This window comes from Anabrus simplex, chromosome 2 (assembly GCF_040414725.1).
Source record: "Anabrus simplex isolate iqAnaSimp1 chromosome 2, ASM4041472v1, whole genome shotgun sequence".
NCBI classification, from domain to species: domain Eukaryota; kingdom Metazoa; phylum Arthropoda; class Insecta; order Orthoptera; family Tettigoniidae; genus Anabrus; species Anabrus simplex.
Genome location: NC_090266.1, coordinates 268,882,020 through 268,903,905, shown reverse-complemented (window position 1 = coordinate 268,903,905; position 21,886 = coordinate 268,882,020). Strand labels below are relative to the sequence as shown.

The window sequence follows — 21,886 nt, the reverse complement described above, 5'->3', positions numbered from 1 at the left end:
GACTCTGAGATCAGTATAGTGTTCCCTTTGTAGGTCATGACCTGCTTCCTGTGCCAGCCATTAGTGGTGAGTGATGTGTTATTTCCTCATTCTCTTTTATTCTTAATAAAATATTCTCCTTTAGTGTTTGATGTTGTTAGTAAGTGTAGTTTTTGTGCATTTGTTTTCAATCCATATTTATTAGTTTTTCTGAGTACGGTATTACATTTGACAAGGGCTGTTTACCACGGTTGTATTGTATCAGCTGTTCTCGCGGGTGTAGCGCGCTGGCAACAGAGAAAATGCGATGCTCATTTGTTTTGTGAAACTTCAATTTAGAAGTAAGGTCGTGAGGAGTATAATTACAAACATGACAAATAATTTCTACGTACTTAAGTAAATACACCAGTGATATAAATATCTAATGGAGTCAGTCACACCGATAGTATGAGTAACTAAAGCCAGTTTCTGATAACCGGTACGAAGAACGGGTACTTCTGCTAGTAAGCTATAAATTTCATTTTTGTTCTGTATTGAAGTGCATTAATAAGAAATAAATTGACAAGAGGGTCCAATTCTACTCTCCTCCCTACTTGTTATTGCCCAGGTCTCAGCTGCATACGTCAATATGGGTGCATAATACATTTTGTACATTATCTCTTTACACTTCCTTGGTACTTGTTCCAGGACTGTTTCCCAAACAAAAACGTTTCGTTTCAAAGTTATTATACTTACATGTATTTACCCTTTTTCCACCTTTTGCCAATACCTGTACCTTCCAGAAGGGTTTTTATTGACCCTTAGCAAAGCTATGGAACTCTCTTTCAGGGGATGTCAAAAACTTACCTCTTCCAAATTTTCAGTTGTACATAAAGAAAAATGTAATTCAAAGTAACAGCTGTATGTGGGTGTAGTGTGTGCAGGGATGAGTGAATGACAGACAGGTATAGTGAAGGGAATTATGTGTGAGAATGAGTGAATTACACTGGTAGAGTGAAAAGAAGTTTGAGGACAAGAATGAGTGAATGAATGGGGGATTAGCTAACTGTTGATAGAAAGAATGAATGAGCAGTGACAAATTATGTATAGATGTATGTTTTGTAAACCATTTAAATATTGTAAATATTTCAAGCAAATTTAGGGAACATTTGATGTGTACATGGGGCTCGTCCTTTTCATTAGACCTTCCATATTTCTGTATAGCCAAATTCTGCTGTAGCTATAGCAAGAAATCCATTGTAACAACAGTTTTTTATGTTCCATCTGTTAGCTTGATCCTTGAACTACACAATGAAAGGAGTGACAGTGTTGTGACCACATGGAAAAGTCTTCAAAATAACCTTGGAAACAAGTTGTGCAGTGTAACAAAACCATACCTTAAGTTGCAATGGGAATTTAACATTGGTGATTTGGGATATGGTTTCTTAAATGAAGTTCCTGCATTGTCTTCTTATAACAAAATATGAAATAACCAGCCTGTGTATCAAGATAATTTATAGTTACAATGTTACAGACATTTATTTGGCTGTATATTTTATAAGTGATAATTTTAGCTGAATGCAGTGAGCTCGCAGTTATCAGCAGTATTCTGTAGGAAGGAAGTCAGCTCCCAGACGAAACTATCTTTACATCGGTCTGTTTTCAGACCAACTTTGCTTTACGGGAGCGAAAGCTGGGTGGACTCAGGATATCTTATTCATAAGTTAGAAGTAACAGACATGAAAGTAGCAAGAATGATTGTTGGTACAAACAGGTGGGAACAATGGCAGGAGGGTACTCGGAATGAGGAGATAAAGGCTAATTTAGGAATGAACTCGATGGATGATGCTGTACGCATAAACCGGCTTCAGTGGTGTGGTCATGTGAGGCGAATGGAGGAGGATAGGTTACCTAGGAGAATAATGGACTCTGTTATGGAGGGTAAGAGAAGTAGAGGGAGACCAAGACGACGATGGTTAGACTCGGTTTCTAGCGATTTAAAGATAAGAGGTATAGAACTAAATGAGGCCACAACACTAGTTGCAAATTGAGGATTGTGGCGACGTTTAGTAAATTCTCAGAGGCTTGCAGACTGAACTCTGAAAGGCATAACAGTCTATAATGATAATGTATGTATGTATAATTTTAGCTGCATAGGAGCCTGGTCGTAGTGCTGTGAATTGTTTCTTCATGCTGACAAGTGTGTTGCACAAAATAAAAACATTACCATGTGGAGAGTTATATCAGGTTTACCTGAAGAAACAACAATTTCTTTTCTGCCAGTGGGTCATACATATTTTTCTGTGCCTGGATTTTTGGTCTCATGAAATGGAAGTACCACGTGACAGGTATTGTCGTGGTCATTTAAGATAGCACCGCCGAGTCAAAACTTAACAAAGTTGTCATCATTGGAAAAGAAACTGGCGAGCTGTTAATAAATATGTATGACTGGCAACGTGGTTGGAGGAGAGTTCATTAGATTACTTCTTTCGGTCATTTTACTGTGAAAAATATACCCAGGGTCATTACATGTCAACAAATATTGGACTGTCCAACTGTAATTGTGAAGATTTGTGAGGCAGATAATCTTCCTCAGAACATACCTAAGTAGCAGTTAGGATTCTTTCATCAGAAAGTGGGATAGCAGAACGCACCCTTACCACCTTCGAATCCTTGGTAGATAAACACCATTCGCCGCCACGCCCATTGTCGTTTCCCGATCCCCCTGATCTTAGTGACAATTATCTCAGCGTGACACCGGAATTGGTGCTTGAAGGAATAAAGATGTTCCCTAACGGTTCTGCTTCGGGAATTGACGGTATCCGTCCTCAACACCTCAAAGATCTTACCTCTAAATCAGCTGGAGATGCCGGGAGAAGACTTCTCCAGTCCATCACAAAATTATGCAATTTCATTTTAAGAGGGCAACTCAGTTCTGAATTGTGCCCAAACTTTTATGGGGCCATATTAATTGCTCTTCAGAAACGTGACGGAGGCGTTCGACCTATTGCAATTGGGAACACCTTTAGAAGGCTGGTTGCTAAATTATCTTGCATGGCAGTAAAAGGGACCATCAGCCAGTATCTCTATCCTCACCAACTTGGCTTTGGTATTCCAAAGGGATGTGAAACCATTATCCATTCTGCACGAAATTTCCTACATTTAAATGCTACATCGAATAAAATCTTAGTAAAAATTGACTTCAGAAATGCATTTAACACCATAGATAGAGACTCCATGTTACATGCAGTAAAGGATAGAATTCCTGAACTTTATGCTTTCCTTTGGCAAGCGTATAGATACCCTTCTAACCTGTATTTCGGGTCTCATATTATTTCGTCACAGTCTGGGGTACAGCAAGGTGATCCAACAGGACCTTTACTTTTTAGTCTTGCACTCCAGCCTGTCATCGCATACTTGAACAGTCCTCTTAACCTATTTTATTTGGATGATGGAACCATCGGCGGTGATCCTGATACGGTACTTATGGATCTAAAGAAAATTATCACTGAGTGTAAAAACATCGGTTTGGAAGTTAATCCGCATAAATGTGAAATCTACTTCTGTTCCGCGAGAGATGAGACAACAATTCAAGATATTGTTCCCGGTATTCACGTTACAACAAATTCCAGTGTATCGTTGCTTGGATCACCACTTACAGTCGAGGCCGTGGAGGAAATTGCGAAGCAAAAGCTAACAGAATTAATGAGGCTGTATGATGGTCTCCAAGCGATCAATTCTCACATGGCATACTTCTTATTAAAGAACTGTATTTTTATTCCAAAATTTAATTACTTTCTGCGGACCACACCTCTATGGTTATTTCCTTCGTTCCTTGCTCAGGCTGATGATTTGACAAGAAGTTGTCTCGAGTCTCTACTAAATATACCGTTTGAGGAACATAACTGGACTCTGGTGTGTTTACCAGTAAGATTTGGAGGCTTCGGAATTCGTAGATTAAGTGATATTTCCATCCCCGCTTTTCTTGCTTCCGCTCATGGAGTATCTGACTTTATCAAGTCTCTGTTCTCTGATTACGGTGATAATGTCGAGATATGCCATCTGGTTGACGCAAGATGTCACTGGAATATCATGACCAATAACTTGAGTCCTCCAGTATCCCTGGATTCACAAAGAAGTTGGGATATGATAAACTCCCGTCGAATTTTCGATTCTTTGATTTTGTCATGTCCAACAGAAACCGATCGAGCACGACATCTTGCTATCCAGGAAAAGGAAGCACGCTTATGGATAACATGTCGTTTAAAATAGCAATCGGCTTACGTCTTGGTTGCAAACTATGCCAGTCACACAAGTGCATATGTGGAGCGGAAGTCGACGTTTATGGACGCCATGCTTTAAGTTGCCGTAAGAGTGCTGGCCGATTTTCAAGACACTGTTCAATTAATGACATTATCAAAAGAGCTTTTACATCTATCGATGTCCCTTCTGTCCTAGAACGAGTGGAATTAGCCGCACAGACGGAAAACGCCCTGATGGTCTGACTTTAGTCCCATGGAACAGATCTCTCCTGTGGGATGCCACGCGTGTGGACACATTAGCACCATCGCATTTGCCTCACACTGGCAAGGCTGCTGGTTCTGCTGCAGAAATGGCCGTGCGCAATAAAAGGGCGAAATACAGAGCAATAACGGACAACTACATCTTTGTGGTATTCGCAGTCGAAACGATGGGGACGTGGTGTCAAGAAGCTAAAAGTCTGATTTCAGATATTAACAAACGACTAACAGCAATCACTGGAGACACCTCTTCAACAGAATTCCTGAGACAGCGGATAGGAATTGCTATCCAGCGAGGAAATGCTGCCAGTGTTATGGGCACTTTTCCAGATAACGCTCCACTGGACGAAGTCTTTTATCTTACACCTTAGACTTTCGAGCTGGAGCGAAGTTAAAAAAATGATTGTTGAAATATTATTTTGTATTTATAATATTACAGTGTAATTAACAATTTCTTAATGAAGGAAATCTGCAAAGTAGTTTTAGGTAAAATGCATGACTGCAGAAATGACGAAATATCTGTTCGACAACATTCCAGAGTACTGCACAGCAGAAACGGGGGATTCGTTGTGCCAACGGCCTGGTGATATTAAGGCCGCTGAACCTGGGTCAAATAGCGAGATGGATTTGAGCAATAATTCAGTTTTGTCATTGCAGGACACAAGATGTAAATCATTAATTCTGAAACTGTGTAGTTTCAGAACTATCTTTTATTATTATTATTATTATTATTATTATTATTATTATTATTATTATTATTATTATTATTATTATTATTATTATCAGTTACTGATGTGGATTTTGTTCGATGTAATGTATATGGAGTCATTTATTATGTCGCCTTTTAATTTTTTGTTGTTGTACCAGTTTGTACAATAGGCATTTACATTTTTATGTATCTAACTGCCATTGTACCCAGAAGACTGTAGTGTGAAACTTTTAATATCGGTACGTGTTGAATACATAGACCTTCGTCAGCTATAAGGCAAAAGTACTGGTAAAGTAAGATTACAGGTCTGCCTGTGATTACTGATTATCTACTGCATATATACATGCACATCTTTTTTATTTTTTTTATTTTTTTATTTTTCAAGGCTTTTCTTATTACGTCTATTCCATGTCATACTCATATCAAAGTTTTCTGTGCATTAAATTGATTTATATTTGACAACCATTGCTGCAATTGAAATGTGTCTGTCACTGCAAAACATAAATAAATCGTTCCGTACAAGCACAAATAAACATTCTACCTGTGTTCCTTATACCAGAGTATGCAATACGGAGAATACCAGTAGTTTCAAACTCTGAGTTTATAATTGTTGTCCGCGATTTCGTTTCGTTATGATATAACTGATAGCATACACAAAATTGTGGGGGGAGGACATAAAAAGAAGGTCTGGACCAACCAGGTTTTGATATCCCGAGGTACCGAATCTCATTACATTCATTGAGATCTTATACCCGGGCACGTAATTTCTTTAAACAACGTTAAATCTTTTTATTTAAAGGTGGGTGATTTAGTTTAATTAATTTCATATGTATATCCACTCTAAAGGACCCTACCGACAGCTTTAAGGCGTTTTAGAAGTAAATAATATTTTAAGCGTAGGTCGGACGCGGTATCCCATCCCACGTTTGACCACGCTCGTTAGAGCTTAACTCGGGGTTGAATCTGACAACTCACCGGAATTAGCAGGAATGAAAATATAAAATTTGAATAAAATATGTGTATATTAGTTTAAGTTATTATTATTGTCATTATGTGTTAAATGGAACTTTATTTAAAGGATTTCAACAATTGGGTATAGTACGAAAAGAAGCAAAGTATAGTGCCGGTCCCGTTCAGCAGCTAAGCAGCCAGCAAGCGCGGGGAGAAAGGAAACGTGTGGTGACGAACAAGTTGGAGGGGGGTGGGGAGGAGGTGCAGAGGTGTGGCACAAGGCAGACAGTGTGCCGGCTTAGCATTGGCCAGCAGGTATTCATCGCTGATCGCACAGAACTTGAAATGCCACAACATTTAGGCCCCTTAGTTAATGCCCTAATGAATGTTGGCACCCAAATTTGCTGACATCTTTTTTACGTGTACCTCTGCGTTTTCAAAGTTTCATCGCGATCGGCGACTTAACCATTGCTGATGTTTCCTTGTAAGGAAAACCTAATGACTACTTAATAGGGTTTTTAAAGTGTTCTACTACAGTGAGAACAAAAACAACAACCAGCATCAAGAAACATTTTAGTGTGTGTGGGTGTTAAAATAAATTTTATGATTTTTAAATATGTTTTCTGTATAAGTGAAGGTTGTTAATCCTAGAATATGGGAAGTTTTGTTTTGTGTTGTAGAAGTCGCTGATGGAGTGGTATCTCCTGAAACATGTATAAGTCAAAATAATTGTATAAACTTATGAATTTGAGAATAAATTTACACGGCGGACCCAACTATTATCCGTAATATTTATATACTGCTTAATCGTCAGTCTTTTGCTTCCCCTTTTTCAACTCTTGTTCTCCTTGCATGGCTCTTAATGCTCAAGATAGCCATTAAAATTTGTCGCCTTGCCACCATGTCGGTCGCCATTTGTCATCTAGGAACCACTTTGTTTGACATTCGACAACTTACCGTATGACCCTTGTTAATAAAATCGTAATATTCCTAAAATGCAGGTAAATGAGTGTTGAGGTTACCAAAGGGGTCCCTCAAATTTTAAAATAATAATAATAATAATAATAATAATAATAATAATAATAATACATTGAAATTATATGTCAGGTCACATACAAAATTAGAAAATCTGGTATTTTGTTTGCTCGGCCTTATTTAATACTCCCTGAAAGCAATTGAAATTGGTTTTAGCATGCACCTAGGCTTCTACACAAAATAATGACTGAATAATCTAGTAAAGTATCTATAATCAAATAAATAAAGAAAAAAACATTAGTAATACCTGTTCAAAGAAAATACTTCATTCTATGTACTGTCACTTAACCATGCCGACAGCATACTGGCCACCATGTTGTTTGATCAGCTGACTCTCTTCGTCTCCTTGACATCAGTTCTACAACTTGTTGATTTCCCTCTCGTACCTTCTCGAAGGAATTTATACCATATAAATACTCGCCGCCTCGGACTGATTTCCATAATAATTGACAAACGCAAGGAAGAGGGTTATGATTGCATGACACATATTCCTAACTAACACAACCTCTGGACCACTCCAGCCCACATCCTTGCATATGCTATAATCTATGCTATGTACAAGAAGTCAGGTTTTACATGTAGGCTCTTTCCACCTATGTGTTTTGTCCTGACCCTTAACACCACACCCTAATACCACGTTGTCAATACAAAATCTGCCTGGTAACACGTCTGACGTGCAAACAGGCCGCATCTGCTTTCATAAGGTGAGAGATACAGAAAAATGTTAAATAAAATTTTATCATCTTTCTCTCGAGTGGATTATTAGTGAGTTGGTGGGGAGTGACTGACAGGAGGGACCACTATCGTGTTCTGAACAGTTCAAATTCATTAACCGGGCGGAACCAATTTGTTATTTCTTTTAATGCAAGTTATGAGAATCTTTGTGTAAGAGACTCATAACCTTATGCACTGAATAACTTACTTTCTGTGCTGTGGGTGTCTCGGATTTCTTTCCTGTCCTTTTATCCCCTACCGGGTGAGTTGGCAGTGTGGTTAGGGGCGTGCGGCTGTGAGCTTATATCCGGGAGATAATGGGTTCGAATCCCATTGTCGGCAGCCCTGCAGATGGTTTTCAGTGGTTTTCCATTTTTACACCAGGCAAATGCTGGGGCTGTACCTTAATCAAGGCCATGTCCGCTTCCTTCCAACTCCTTGGCCTTTCCTATCCCATCGCCGCCATAAGACCTATATGTGTCGGTGCAACGTAAAGCCACTAGCAAAAGATTTTATCCCCACCTTATTATTCTAGTTTGTAATTTTTTTTAATAGATTAAAATAACCAGGATCCCGTGGAATTATTTTGTTCGAAAGTTCATATGTATCAGAGTCCAAGAATTTATGTAGATTCACTCTCGTTGAACCTCTCCATATCTAAGCAGGTTGACGTAAATGATCGTCTTTTATAATTGCTTTTAGGCCTGAGGTTGGATCATAACCTCACTCTATAGTGTACAGACATAATTATTCGTCTACCTTATTAAAAAAACTAAAACTGGCATTATGTCCCTTATTGTTTGTTGGTTGTTAATACTTTACTTATATTTCTGGTCAACTAATATTGTATTCCTTTTACGTAGTGAGATGAATTTTCTATTGATAAACTGTGTTCAGCGATTCTTGAATGAAAAATATAAAGATTTCTAGTGGTTAGGTCAAGTTCTTGAATTTCAGAATCACTAGTTTTCCCCCCTTGTTTTTGGTAATTGAGACAATGAACTACTCGGGGAAACCGTTATTCAGGCCACAGAAGCTGGTTAATTATCAATATTTTAATGAATTATTCAATTAGGTATTTTTGTCTTTTTCGATGTTATGATATTGTTGCTTTCCGCTTGTTAGAAATGTATGATATATATTTGAGTAAACAAAAAAATAATTTAAATTGCTGTTTCTCACAAAATATTCCAGTCTTTGTTGTTTCTGTACGATCCCAGAATATATATTTGGGCCTATGTCTAGTGTCAAATTTTTTTCTTATATTCCACTGCACATGCCTTTGGGTGTTTTTTTTTCTTTTTTTTGCGAAGGAAGCCATACTTTCCATTGTTGAGATAGTTAAATGTAACTTAAAAGCTTTAAAATATGTCGAACACACAAGTTAAATATAAGTATTGCACTATAACCTACGTGTGAAAAGCACATTAAACAAGGAATAATGGTGTTTATGTTATTCCTTGTTTAACCTTCGACTGGCGTTGTGGGGTCTTTAAAGATACCAGTGACTTTGTACACCTCTGGCACTCCGTCTACATTTCATCCTGGCTATCGCCGTTCACTGTAGCTGTCACTTAGTGCAAAGTCAACTGCTATCTTGAGTTGTAGCTTTTAGTAAATATTGGCTTTCTTAGGAACTCGATTTAATTATTGTGCGGTGCCGTTTACGACCCCACAATGGCGTTTGTGTTACAAAGTTTGTCGTGACTTAAAATTTTGTAAGTGTTCATATTTCATTCGAAGTGCGTGTTTGATACTTTTTCTTTGTGTAAACCTTGCTATGGCTTCCATATCTCTCCCTGGCATGTCAGTGTGTGATCCTAGGATCAGGACGCGCAGATGGCCTCTCGCTATTTACTTCACCATCCTCAATATTATTGGAATAAATTCTTTCATTGTACAGACATCACTCAAAAACGACATGCCTGTTACTAGCTTTCAGTTTCTGAAAACATTGGACGGACAATTAACTGAACCCTACCTCAATGAAAGACTTGTCAGTGACTGACTTTCGAAAGAACTGCGAATGGTAGTGTCAAGAATTTTTAATAAGAAAACTGTTCCAAAGGTGCAATCATCCAATCAAAACTCAAAAAAGGAAGTGATGTGCACTGTGTCCTCACTGTGCTGAAGAAAAGACAAATCGGTACTGTGTGAAATGTGACCTCCAACCTGCCAAACTTGCTGTTCCGTGGTGTGTAAGGATTGTGGAGAAGGCATGTGGTTTTAAGTGGTTGTGAAATGGTGTAAATGTGAAATTCAAAAGTTTTATGAGTTTTGTGTACTATAATATTTAAATGTACCTTTGAATTTGCTTTGGAGCAATGAACATTTAAAATTTGTTTTCATTTAAGTTTAATTCGTGGGAGTGCGATTTTCTTTTAAAATCACGATGGTAAAACAATACCAATATAAATGGTATGTTATTGGACAAATCAGTACTGTGTGAAATGTGACCTCCAACCTGCCAAACTTGCTGTTCCATGGTGTGTAAGGATTGTGGAGAAGAAGACATGTAGTGGGTATTAAGTGGTTGTGAAAAAGTCTCTCATAGTGCATTGGCACTGCCAGTGGTTCCAAGTAGCCTACGCAGTGGCCTCTACGGTATGCACCAGCCATGCGTCTTGGTGGGTGGGTGTGCTATTTACCTACTGATGAGCCCAACTTAGCACACTGGGGTGAAACACTGGCAACCAGGAATGAGTTAGCTGAAAAATTTATAATGTCCAATAACAGACCATTTATGTTGGTATTATAAATTTACTCATTCGGGACTAATATTTCAGGTTCCCTATGGGAATCAATATCTATATCATCACAATCTATAATCTGTAAAGATGTTAATTTCTCATTGTACGTAATGCAAAATGTATAAGGAAACACAATTGACGTGTATTTATTTTTGAAACTTAAATGAAAGGTGTGTGTGGTCATCCATTCTGTGGTATCATTTTCGACCCCACAACACCATTTACGTACCAAAGTCTTCACAACGCCAATTGAGGGTTAATAATGTTTTTTTTAAATTTTTTTTGGACAGGTATGTAATAGTGTAATATTTAACTTGTTTGTTCAACAGACTGGAAAGCTTTTAATGTACATTTGCCTTTGGGAGATGTTTATTTATGTTGCAATTTGCTCTTTGATGTTGAACCTCCTCTACAGGAAGTGTATGTATTCTGATGTAATTGATTCTAAATTATTCTGATCCTTATACATAACTTTTCTCTACCAAAGTCTTCACAACGCCAATCGAAGTTTAAAAATGTTTTTTAAAATTTTATTATTATTATTATTATTATTATTATTATTATTATTATTATTATTATTATTATTATTATTATTATTATTATTATTATTATTTATTTTTTTATTATTTTTTTTTTTTACGGGTATGTTATAGTGTAATATTTAACTTGTGTGTTCAACAGGCTGGAAAGCTTTTAAGGTACATTTGCTTTTGGGAAACGTTTATTCATGTTGGAATTTGCTCTTTGATGTGGAACCTCCTCTACAGGAAGTGTATGTATTCTGATGTAATTGATTCTAAATTATTCTGAACCTTATACATAACTTTTCTCTTGCTGCTCGCTTGGGTGGTAATTAGGTAACCACCACATATGGTAGGTAGCATGTAGAGTTCCATTACATTAAGTTCAGCTCTGTCACATGGTTTTCTGAACTGTTATGTCATATTCTGCCATGTCCCATTATATTGTACGTACTTGCAGTCATGTTGTACCAAACAAAATTCCTTCACATTGGTAACATTATGAGATTTGATCCACGGACCTCTGAGTTATGGGCTCAGCATGCTTCTACTGTGCCACTTTGCTACCAATGTGAGGGAATATTGTTTGCTACAGTGTGATGGCAATTAGGTGCGCTATAAAGGGATATGGTAGAATGTGACATAACAGTTCAGAACACCATGTGACTTCAGACTCTCTGATTTCAGGGCATCTAATGTAAATGGAGTCCTTCATTCTCCTTTCATGACTCCCTCGTGTTGTATTCTTCAAGCGATCATTCCTTCACGATACTTTTTTCTCATTTTGATTGTCATCTTCACAACTTTCCTCGTTGATATGGGCGGATGGCCTCATGCTTTTCACCTTACGACAATCGTCAATTAACATGATTGAACAATATTTCCATGTTAAGGGTTTTTGGTGTTGTAAATCATGAATATGTCGCTTATCATAGCAGGTACGGCAAAACTGTATAAAAGATAAATAATTGAAAATTGTATTTTCTCTAACTTTAGTTGTGTAATATATGTTTCAATAGGACCACTGATAACATAGATAATTGAGAATTAAATGTTAGGTTCTTCTAAACTACCATTTCACCCAGAGTGAATGCAATTATTTATAGCTCAGATTGTAGTGCCTTATTCCCTGACTTTACATACCAGTTTTCATTAAATTCTGTTCAGCCATTTTCTCGTGATGTGCGTACATAGAAATAGACAAAGATGTTGGAAAATTAAAAATTGCACTTCCTTCTTACCGTAGACACAGCTGATACATAAATACTATTCTGTTTTAATTCTGAGTAATGTACAGACAAACTCTTATTTTATATACAGTATATAGATGTAGTATGTCTACTCCTGAATCCCGTTTCCTAATACGGGGTCAGGGACGAGGTAGGATGAAATTTTATGCCATGTTCTTTTTAATGGCCAGATGTCCTTCTTGATGCCAACCTCAGTTGAGGAGCTAATGAAGATGAAATTAATGATGGTGAATGAAATTGGGTAGAAGGAATCAGCTGTGGCTTGGCCTTTGAATAGGAACTGTCCCTGTATTTGTCTGGAAGTTAAAATGGGAAATCACAGAAAACTATTCTCAGGACAGCTGACGGTGGGTTGAAACCCACTCGTCTCCCGAATGCAGAGCTTGGCTCCTCAGCCATAGCACGATAACATGCATGGCCACTCCGCTGGGTAAGATATACATATTAATTATATTTAATTAACTTAACCTATTTACAATTTACCACTTTATAATTAAATATATAAAAACTAACGTTACTTGTGGCTTGCTGCGTAAATTGTGAGGATGCGACATGGTTCATATTACAAATTCAATATCCTATATATCATACCAATGGACTGGCTTCTGGTTGTGCAGTATAACCTCAGAAGTGACTTATTTCTATACAGTAGTCCCCAGTCAGCCATTTGGTGAAGAATGGTGTTATCTCTGCAAAATATTTGGCTGATTGTTGTGTTTTGTATGGTTTATATTGCACAAATCCAAAAGATTAACATGTGAGATTCCAAGCTGTTAAATTCCTCATAAGAATATTTGTACATTTCTTAACACAAAGTGCAGCATTATAGAATTGTATTTTTATAAATTCTATTGAGCCTTTCCATAAAAAGAAGAAATAACTTTTCAATCTGGTCATGTCAAGATTTTTGCAAAATTTGGTGAAATACTCTTAATTAACTTATATAGGTAAAGGTTTAGCTCACGATGATGGAGAGTTTTCAAACAGTAAGGTTGCAGGAAATGATACAGTACTACACATAAAACATAACTTTTAAAGGTTAACAAAATCAGTAGTTGTACTTTCATTGTTTAGAAGCCATGCTTTTTTCAAGATTGTCTTGTGAAGAGTGAGAATGTGAAAAGCTTCCCAGACTACCGCAGTGAGAGTCTTGAAGCTACGTTTTATGGGCCCTCAAGCTGAAAATATACTGAAGTACAGCAAAGAACTAAATCGATCCTGAATGATTACCTACCATTTAACATTAAAAACTTCAGTAGTTTGGTCATGTTGTGCAAGGAAGTAAATGCAATCTGCTGCTGCTCATATTGCAAAGGAAGATTGTGGGACATTAAGGAGCTGGTTTGCAGAGAACATGAAATGGCTGGATGTCATCAGAGATTGGTCTGGAATCAATAGAGCTGAGAAGCTGTTCTGTCTGACTTGCAACAGGAATACATATTCCAGAGTGACCACAAATATCCAGGGACTGGACATGTAGAAGAAGATGATGATGATGATAATAATATTATTGGTTTTTCATCCTACTAACTACTTTTACAATGATGCTAAAGTTTCTGAATTGTGTTTCTGCAGGAGTTCTTTTATCTGCTAGTTATTCTATTACCATGAGGCTGGCACATTTGGACACATTCAAATACCACAGCACAGAGTCAGAATTGAACCTGTCAACTTGGGCTCAGAAGGCTAGTGCCTTACCACCTGCACCACTCAGCCCAGCAGAATCTATTTTTGAAAACATACAGGGTCTCTCTTACAAACCCAGACCGAGTGCACTGTGTTTGTACTCTGCGCTACAGCAGCTGCCCCAACCCAACTTACGTTGTGCGTGGCTGCCCTGCTTCAAGTGTGTATACAATCTTATATAGAATCTTACCTTATAAAGGATGCTGGAAGTGTCATCCTTCATAATGAGGGGCTTCATAAACACCATTTGAATTTTCTGCACACCAATAGCGAGAGTTATGACTGTTCACATGACCATTAAGATGAAACTAGGCCTCATCCGAAAAGAACACAAGCTGTGGGTCGAACAAACCATCATTCAGTGATGCAAGATACCACTCACAATATCTCTGCTGTGGCTGGATCAGCAGGGTTTAAAAAATGGGCCCATGTAAACCTTAACAGTTGGATGTGTAACAGCTTTGTAGCTCTGTGTGCAGAAGAATCCAAAATGCATACTTGTTGTGCTAATTTTATGAGAGATTTATTCAGTGACTGTTCAAGATTAGCACCAATGTTATCTAGCTTTTCCTCTGTTAGAACTGTTCGTGTGCACGCATGTTTTTTATTGAGCACTGAGCCATTAGTTTCAAATTTATTTACAATTTTGTGAATCTGTGCTCATGAAGGTGGCACTTCACCAGAAAATTACTGAACAAATGCATTGTGTACCCGCCCAGCTGACTCGAACCTAACTTTTATATATGAAAGTATGGTGTTCCAATGATAACTGTCCCTCCATATTAACAACTGAGATTCAGACAGGCTATTGATGCTAGGTCGAACACGTGCACACTTCTTGCAAGGTCAAGCACTATGCGCACTTCTCCTGTACAGCTGCTTAGGTCTCGGAGAATAGAAACGCTGGTGGACAGTGTGGGTTTATAAGAGAGACCGTGTATTTAAGAGTGAAGGACATAAGATACTGCATTCAACTGTGTTAGGGATTACAATTGCAGGTTATGGTACGGGTGCCTCACATCTCAAGAATTTTTTGTCAGATTGAAGAACAAACAACATTCTACTTAAGATGAAAAATCAGATCTAAACCAATTTAATGTTTGGTAAACTGCTCTCCAAAGTAACTTCATAGCAGTTTATGGGAACTTATAGGGAAGCAGGACATACATTTTTTGATTACCAAGATATTAGACATTCAGGCATCACAAGTTCATCTAATTATAAGTGAACTTAATGATATTTTTTTTAATGGCCAGGGTTGTTTTAATAAATTTATATTCTTTCACAGGCTTGTTAAAGGAATGAACTTCTCAGTTGTTGTGTTTGATACTGCACCAACGGGACATACGTTAAGATTATTATCCTTCCCCCAAGTTGTTGAAAAAGGTCTCGGGAAACTGATGCGGCTAAAGATGAAAATTGGACCAGTAGTTTCGCAGGTAAGAAAACTTGTGATGTGCTAGATATCTGTATTTTTTAAATAGTTAAAATGGAAGCCATGCTTTTCAGTGTCGATTTAGTTAATATAACCTTAAGTTCTACAGTCTGTCGAACACAAGGTACAGATATATGGAACACTTCGATAGACTTAAAATCTTGGAGGTTATATTGTGTGTATATCTATTTTTATGTATTGAAATATGCTGTTCATTCATTTTGATATTTAATGAATTTTCCCCCATTATTTCTAGGTAGTTTCTGTTGTGGGACTTACGGAATTTAATCCCGATTCTTTCTCCGGGAAAATGGAAGAAATGTTGGGGATCATTCGGCAAGTAAATGAGCAGTTTCGAGACCCAGTAAGTTTTCCAGTTTTACTTTCTAGAAAGTTTAAAGTCATTCTCCTTAAATCCTGTTCAGGATTGGGGTGTGTGAGGTTGTTCTCTGAGAATCCTTCCTTGAAAATCCTGAAACTGAGGATTTCAGTTCTCTGAGAGTCCTTCCTTGGAAAAATGATGTGATAACATGCTTGTTTTTTTCCTCTCTTGGAGAAGAGTCCACTTGAATCTCCTCTTCACAACTTAATATTTAGAGCTTGTGCCTTGTACACTTTTGGTTTTTTATTAAAAACATAATAAATACCTCATCTTTGTCTGAGGGTGTTGGATGTTGACCTTTCCCATTTACATTTTGGGTTCAAATCTCCTGTTATTTCCATATGAAATTTGTGTTAAATAAACTGAAGGTAAAACAGGTTTTCTCTGGATTCTCACTTCTTTTTTTTTTTTTTTTTTTTTTTTTTTTTTTTTTTTTTTTTTTTAAATGTTGCTTTGATTCCAGTAATCCTCCATGATAATTCATCATAGCTTTGGAGATTTCTGCAGGTGTTGCCAGTTAGCATGTTCCTATATTTTCACTTGTAGGGACTTCAAGTTCATTATTAATGTTACAAATGCAGTAGTTGTCATCTAGATGGAGCTTGTTACTACATTCTTGAGTTAAGAAAGTTAGTGGAAATTATTTTCTTACTGGTTCAGGGGATACACACCAACAGATAAACTAAATTGTAATTTTTAATTTTCTATTGTACACTGAATTTCATTTGGTCTGCTTCATGTAAATCACTTTAAAGAATATTTTGTGAAATGAGTTACATTTTATTTTAATATTTTTTGGAAACCTTTGTCAATACATTTTGATAGCTATGTGGCTTGTTCTGTGCAGCAGGCTTCGGCAGCTGGCACAATTCCTATCCTTCGCCGCTAGATGGGGTCTTGATTCATTCCATTCCTGACCCAGTCAAATGACTGGAAACAGGCTGTGAATTTTCATATGTGGCTTGTTCTCCCAGAGTGAATTATGGTACTAGGAAACATTTGTAAATTATGAAACTAAAACAATAGTTGCCAAATAAATTCATCCACTTTAAATGTCTGAGTGATTCCTGGTAACAGTTTTGTATTTAATCTCTGGATCATTGAAAGCAGAGGTACATAATAATTATGTCTAGATTGTCTGAAATTTCTCTCTCTCTCTCTCTCTCTCTCTCTCTCTCTCTCTCTCTCTCTCTCTGAGTCACTGTCAGAATATTAACAGAGCAAGTGGCCGTGTGGTTTGGGTCGCGCAGCTGTGAGTTTGCATTTGGGAGATAGAGAGTTTGAATCCCATTTTCAGCAGCCCTGAAGATGATTTTCCGTGGTTTCCCATTTTCACTCCAGGCAAATGCTGTAGTTGTACATTAGCCCGGCAACACCGTTCGGTACCATATAGTACCAGTGCTCCTTACTTCAGATTTTTCTCATACTGATCGTTACTCGTGACATAAATCTGGCAACTCCGCTTTACATTGTCTAGGTGATACTCCCTACGATGCCTGAAATCAACAGAGGGTTTTATTTGCGTGTTTGTTTGCGGCAACAACTGCTTGGAATTTGAGATCATGTTGAGAGGAATATAAATGACTGCCCATCCAAGGTAAGCTGCTTTATTTTGTTTATAAATGTTTACAATGCAATTTTGTATCGCGTGGTTTATTATCTTGAAATATCAGTCCATGACTTGAATTAACAAGCAATTGGTCAGCATTTCTGTGTTTGCTGTTAGACATTAATAATTCCGTTGGTACATTATGGTACCGCACGGCGCTTGCCGTACCTCTCTGTTCCTTTTCTCCTCCTTACTTCTAAGGATGATTCTAAAGAAACAATTCATACTCTGGTTGCAAATAATGATTTATATGCATCATTTAATTGTATAATTGTAGATTTTACTAAAAAATCCATGTCATAACACACGTGGAGAGCGTGATGTATCGCGTTTAATGATATGTGAACGTCATTTGAGTGGCTTGACGCTTGAGGAGGTTCTACATATTATTGAGGTAGAGGATACTGATGCTGAAGCCATACACATTGAACCACCAGAGTGTAATGTACCCATTGAATGAAGATCTGGCTGAGGAAGGTGAAGGGGGTCTCGCAGATAACCTTACGGAAGGCTAACTCCGAGCACCAGCTGAAGTAGTGCTGAAACAGCAAATTCCGCACAGGATTCCGATAATCATTGTTTTTTATTTAAGACTATTATAATGATTCAAGACCCGCGAAGAGGGCAGAATCATCATCTCGTCCACTAACTATCTGGATGGTGGATGACCCAGCTCCCACAACAGTCCACTTCTCTAGTGCAAAATTTTCCACTTTTCGAAATATGATGCTGACTGAAAATTTTTGAGTTGTATTTTGATAATGAAATTCTGTATTTCTTCTGCTCTGAAGCCAGCAAGTATGAGCTACTTAAAAATGAAGAAGATCCTAAAGTAACCTAGAAGAAATGAAAATATTTGTCACCATTTTACTTCTAAGTGGCTATGTGCAAGTGCCATCATCAGAATTAGGAAGGTGCAAAATATTTATTTTGGTATGTACATATGGGTGGTATTTTGAAGAGCAATAAATACAGTTGTTTACAATTCTTTTATTTTTAGAGTATATGACACTTTGAGATTCAATGCCCTACATCACTGTATCGCTCCAACAAACCATCGCCAGCACACTGCGGCCGCTGGATGCGAATCCTGCGTCCATACAGAATACGTCAAGTGTAATGTGGGCGTCCTTCTAAACTACTTATTGCCACTCCATATTAGTGAAAATTGAAAAGAGGTGACTAAAAACTGAAGTCTGTAGTAGTATTACTCAGGTTTCCTAAAGATATGTCACATCTGAACTAATGTTATTTTACAGAATTCTCAAAAGGATGAACGTATAAACACCATTCGTTTTTTGTTTATTGCTAAACAATTTGTAAGCAAAATTCTGTAACAATATTAACCATTAAATTTCATGGTTTTCTAATGAGGTAACAATGTTTATGTTTCACCCAAAAGCGCCATGCAGTACCGTACGGTACCAGACCATCATTTAGAAACCAACCATCCAATTTTTATAAAAATGACTTTTGAATGTTCTCTAATATGTGACTGCTGGGAATATTAAATAAAAATTAAAAAATCGAAAATTGAAAACTCCGGCATTTCCAGGTTAAGGCCATGGCCACTACCTCCCCAATCCTAGCCCTTTCTCACCCTTCTGTCGCCAAAAACCTTTGTGAAAGTGCGATGTTGAACAAATTAGAAAAACAGCAACAACACCTTTAAGAGAAGTGCCTCTTCTATTGTTTCACCACGCAACAAATAACAGTTTTTGTCATCTTTTACTCCTTGACCTTTATTCTTGTACATATTCAAGGACAAGGACCAATAATTAACTAACTGATAGTAAACTATAACCCCAGTATACTCCTGTAAAATGGGGTTCCAACTGTTAAGATATTCAGTAAATAAATTATTAATGTTAATATTCAAGTTACATTTTCTACAATATTCAGCAATAATTGTGATGCTGCATTGCAATCAAACTGAGGTTAGGAGGGGCAGAAGTACATCATCTGTGAAGACCAGGCCAGGAATAATATATTTTTTCGTTAAGACATGGACTTGTCATTTTCTCCTTCCCTTCATTTTCCACTATATCGTTAATTAAAAGTATGAGCTACCCTTCCGCTCATTAATTTCAATATACCTAATAATTTACATCTAATTCCTTGTAGATATGGAATAATACCATGGTTATGCTTAAGTAAGCAAAGGAATAGTACAACACTTGCAAATAAATCAGGTTTGTGTGTTTGTTTTCATCTAGATGCATTATTACCCTAAAAGAATGTTTACATAAACAACAGATAACTGTACTCTTATGTTCGTTTACCTAGGTGATGACTGTAGAACCATTCGATACACCTCTGTTTTTCCCTGTAGTGTTGTAATGTCCGCAGTGTACTTCAAGCAATGCTAAGATACAAACTCTTTGGTTCCTGCATTTCAGTTCTTTAGTGATGGTTGACAGTGTGCACATTGTTCTTATGGTTCCAAGAATGGAGATATCTGTAGAGAAACGTACTTAATTGTAGCACTCAGACAAGCAGGTTTATCAATTCGCCAAATTGTGAAACACTGTAGCGTTTCGATAAGGGGAGTGCAGTACGCCCTTCACTGCCAGACAACAGGTAGCAATAAAGACAGACTATGACCAGGACAACTTAGTAAAACAACTAAAAGTGATGATAAATTAATCAGAATTACTAGTAAGAGAAATAGGTTCAAAACAGTGCTACAAATTAGCGCAGAATTGGTAGAAATGAACAAGAAACAATAAAAAGGAGACTGATTGAAGCCGGCTTGAAAGGATGTGTAGCAGCAAGGAAACCCCTTCTGAAACCCATCATTAAAAAGAAGAGACTCGAATGGACTAGAAAACATTGTAATTGGACACATGAAGAGTGGTAGGAAGTGTTATTCACAGATGAATCGAAGTTTGAGATTTTTGGAACCAGAAAGAGGATATTCTTTCGTTGTTGAGAAGAAGAAAAGGTGGCCCTGTGCATTCTACCTACAGTTAAACATGGTGGAGGTTTTATTATGGTTTGGGGGTGTTTTGCAGGAGAGAAATTTGAAGACATTGTGAAAATAGAAGGATGTATGGATGAGAAGCATTACCACCATGTACTTCAGTATCGTACAATACCATGTGGATTGCGCTTGAGATATTCAGTAAATTCAGTCCTGAAGATGGTTGTCAGCCTTGTGTTGGTACGTTTACGGGCACGTAAAAGAACTCCTGCAGGATAATAACTCAAAACATCGGTCAGCGTTCTGTAAGAAGTACATTGCATCAAAGGTAAAAAAGAAAGTACTGAAAGATATGGCCTGGCCGTCCCAAAACCCGGATTGTAATCCCATTGAAATGGTCTGAGATGAAGTGGACAGATGAATCAGGGAAGTTCATATATCCAGCAAGGAACATCTCTGGAATGTTGTTACAGATGTGTGGAGTTATATAGACTCAAAATATGTACAAAAACTGATTGACCGCATGCCTCGAGTTTGTGAGGCAGTCATTAAATCCAAGGGATGATACTTTGATGAAAGTAGAATATAATTATTCTGTTTGTATTATATATATTTAAGTTTACATAATTATATTTTTGGAGAAATAATTTTTTGTGTTCATATCTGAAATACCAGATAAGTCATGGTGTATTGAAATTAATGAGTTGAACCCCACCACTGGCAGTCCTGAAGATGGTTTTCCGTGGTTTCCCCATTTTCACACCAGGCAAATGCTGGGACTGTACCTTAATTGAGGCCATGGCCGCTTCCTTCCTACTCCTAGCCCTATCCCATCACCACCATAAGACCTATCTGTGTCGGTGCGGCGTAAAAGCCAATAAAAAAAGGTTTTTTTTTGCTAGTTGCTTTACGTCACACCAACACAGATAGGTCTTATGGCGACGATGGGACAGGAAAGGGCTAGGAGTGGGAAGGAAGTGGCCGTGGCCTTATTTAAGGTACAGCCCCAGCATTTGTCTGGTGTGAAAATGGGAAACCACGGAAAACCATCTTCAGGACTGCCAGCGGTGGGGTTCAACTCATTAATTTCAATACACCATGACTTATCTGGTATTTCAGATATGAACACAAAAAATTATTTCTCCTAAAATATAATTATGTAAACTTAATGAATTAATGAGCGGTAGGGTATATAGGTGATAATTTGCACCCCTGCTTTACACTAATTTTGTAATGTATCCCACCTACCATTATGTCTTCCTTGACTTTAATTGAATATTTAACATCTGAATATAATTCTTTTACAGCATTAATCATTTTGTTGCTGGGCTGAGCGGCTCAGACGGTTGACGGTTGAGGCGCTGGCCTTCTGACCCCAACTTGGCAGGTTCATTCCTGGCTCAGTCCGGTGGTATTTGAAGGGGCTCAAATATGTCAGCCTTG

The 21,886-nt window shown here is 37.5% G+C and overlaps 1 protein-coding gene across 1 annotated transcript in view; it reads left to right on the top strand.

Moving 5' to 3' along the window:
- LOC136864044 (ATPase ASNA1 homolog) overlaps positions 1-21,886 on the top strand; it is a 199,867-nt gene that overhangs the window by 131,632 nt on the left and 46,349 nt on the right. The window contains exons 4-5 of the mRNA XM_067140571.2: positions 15,383-15,533; positions 15,786-15,893. Coding sequence (XP_066996672.2) covers positions 15,383-15,533; positions 15,786-15,893 — 259 coding nt within the window. The remainder of the gene's footprint in view (positions 1-15,382; positions 15,534-15,785; positions 15,894-21,886) is intronic.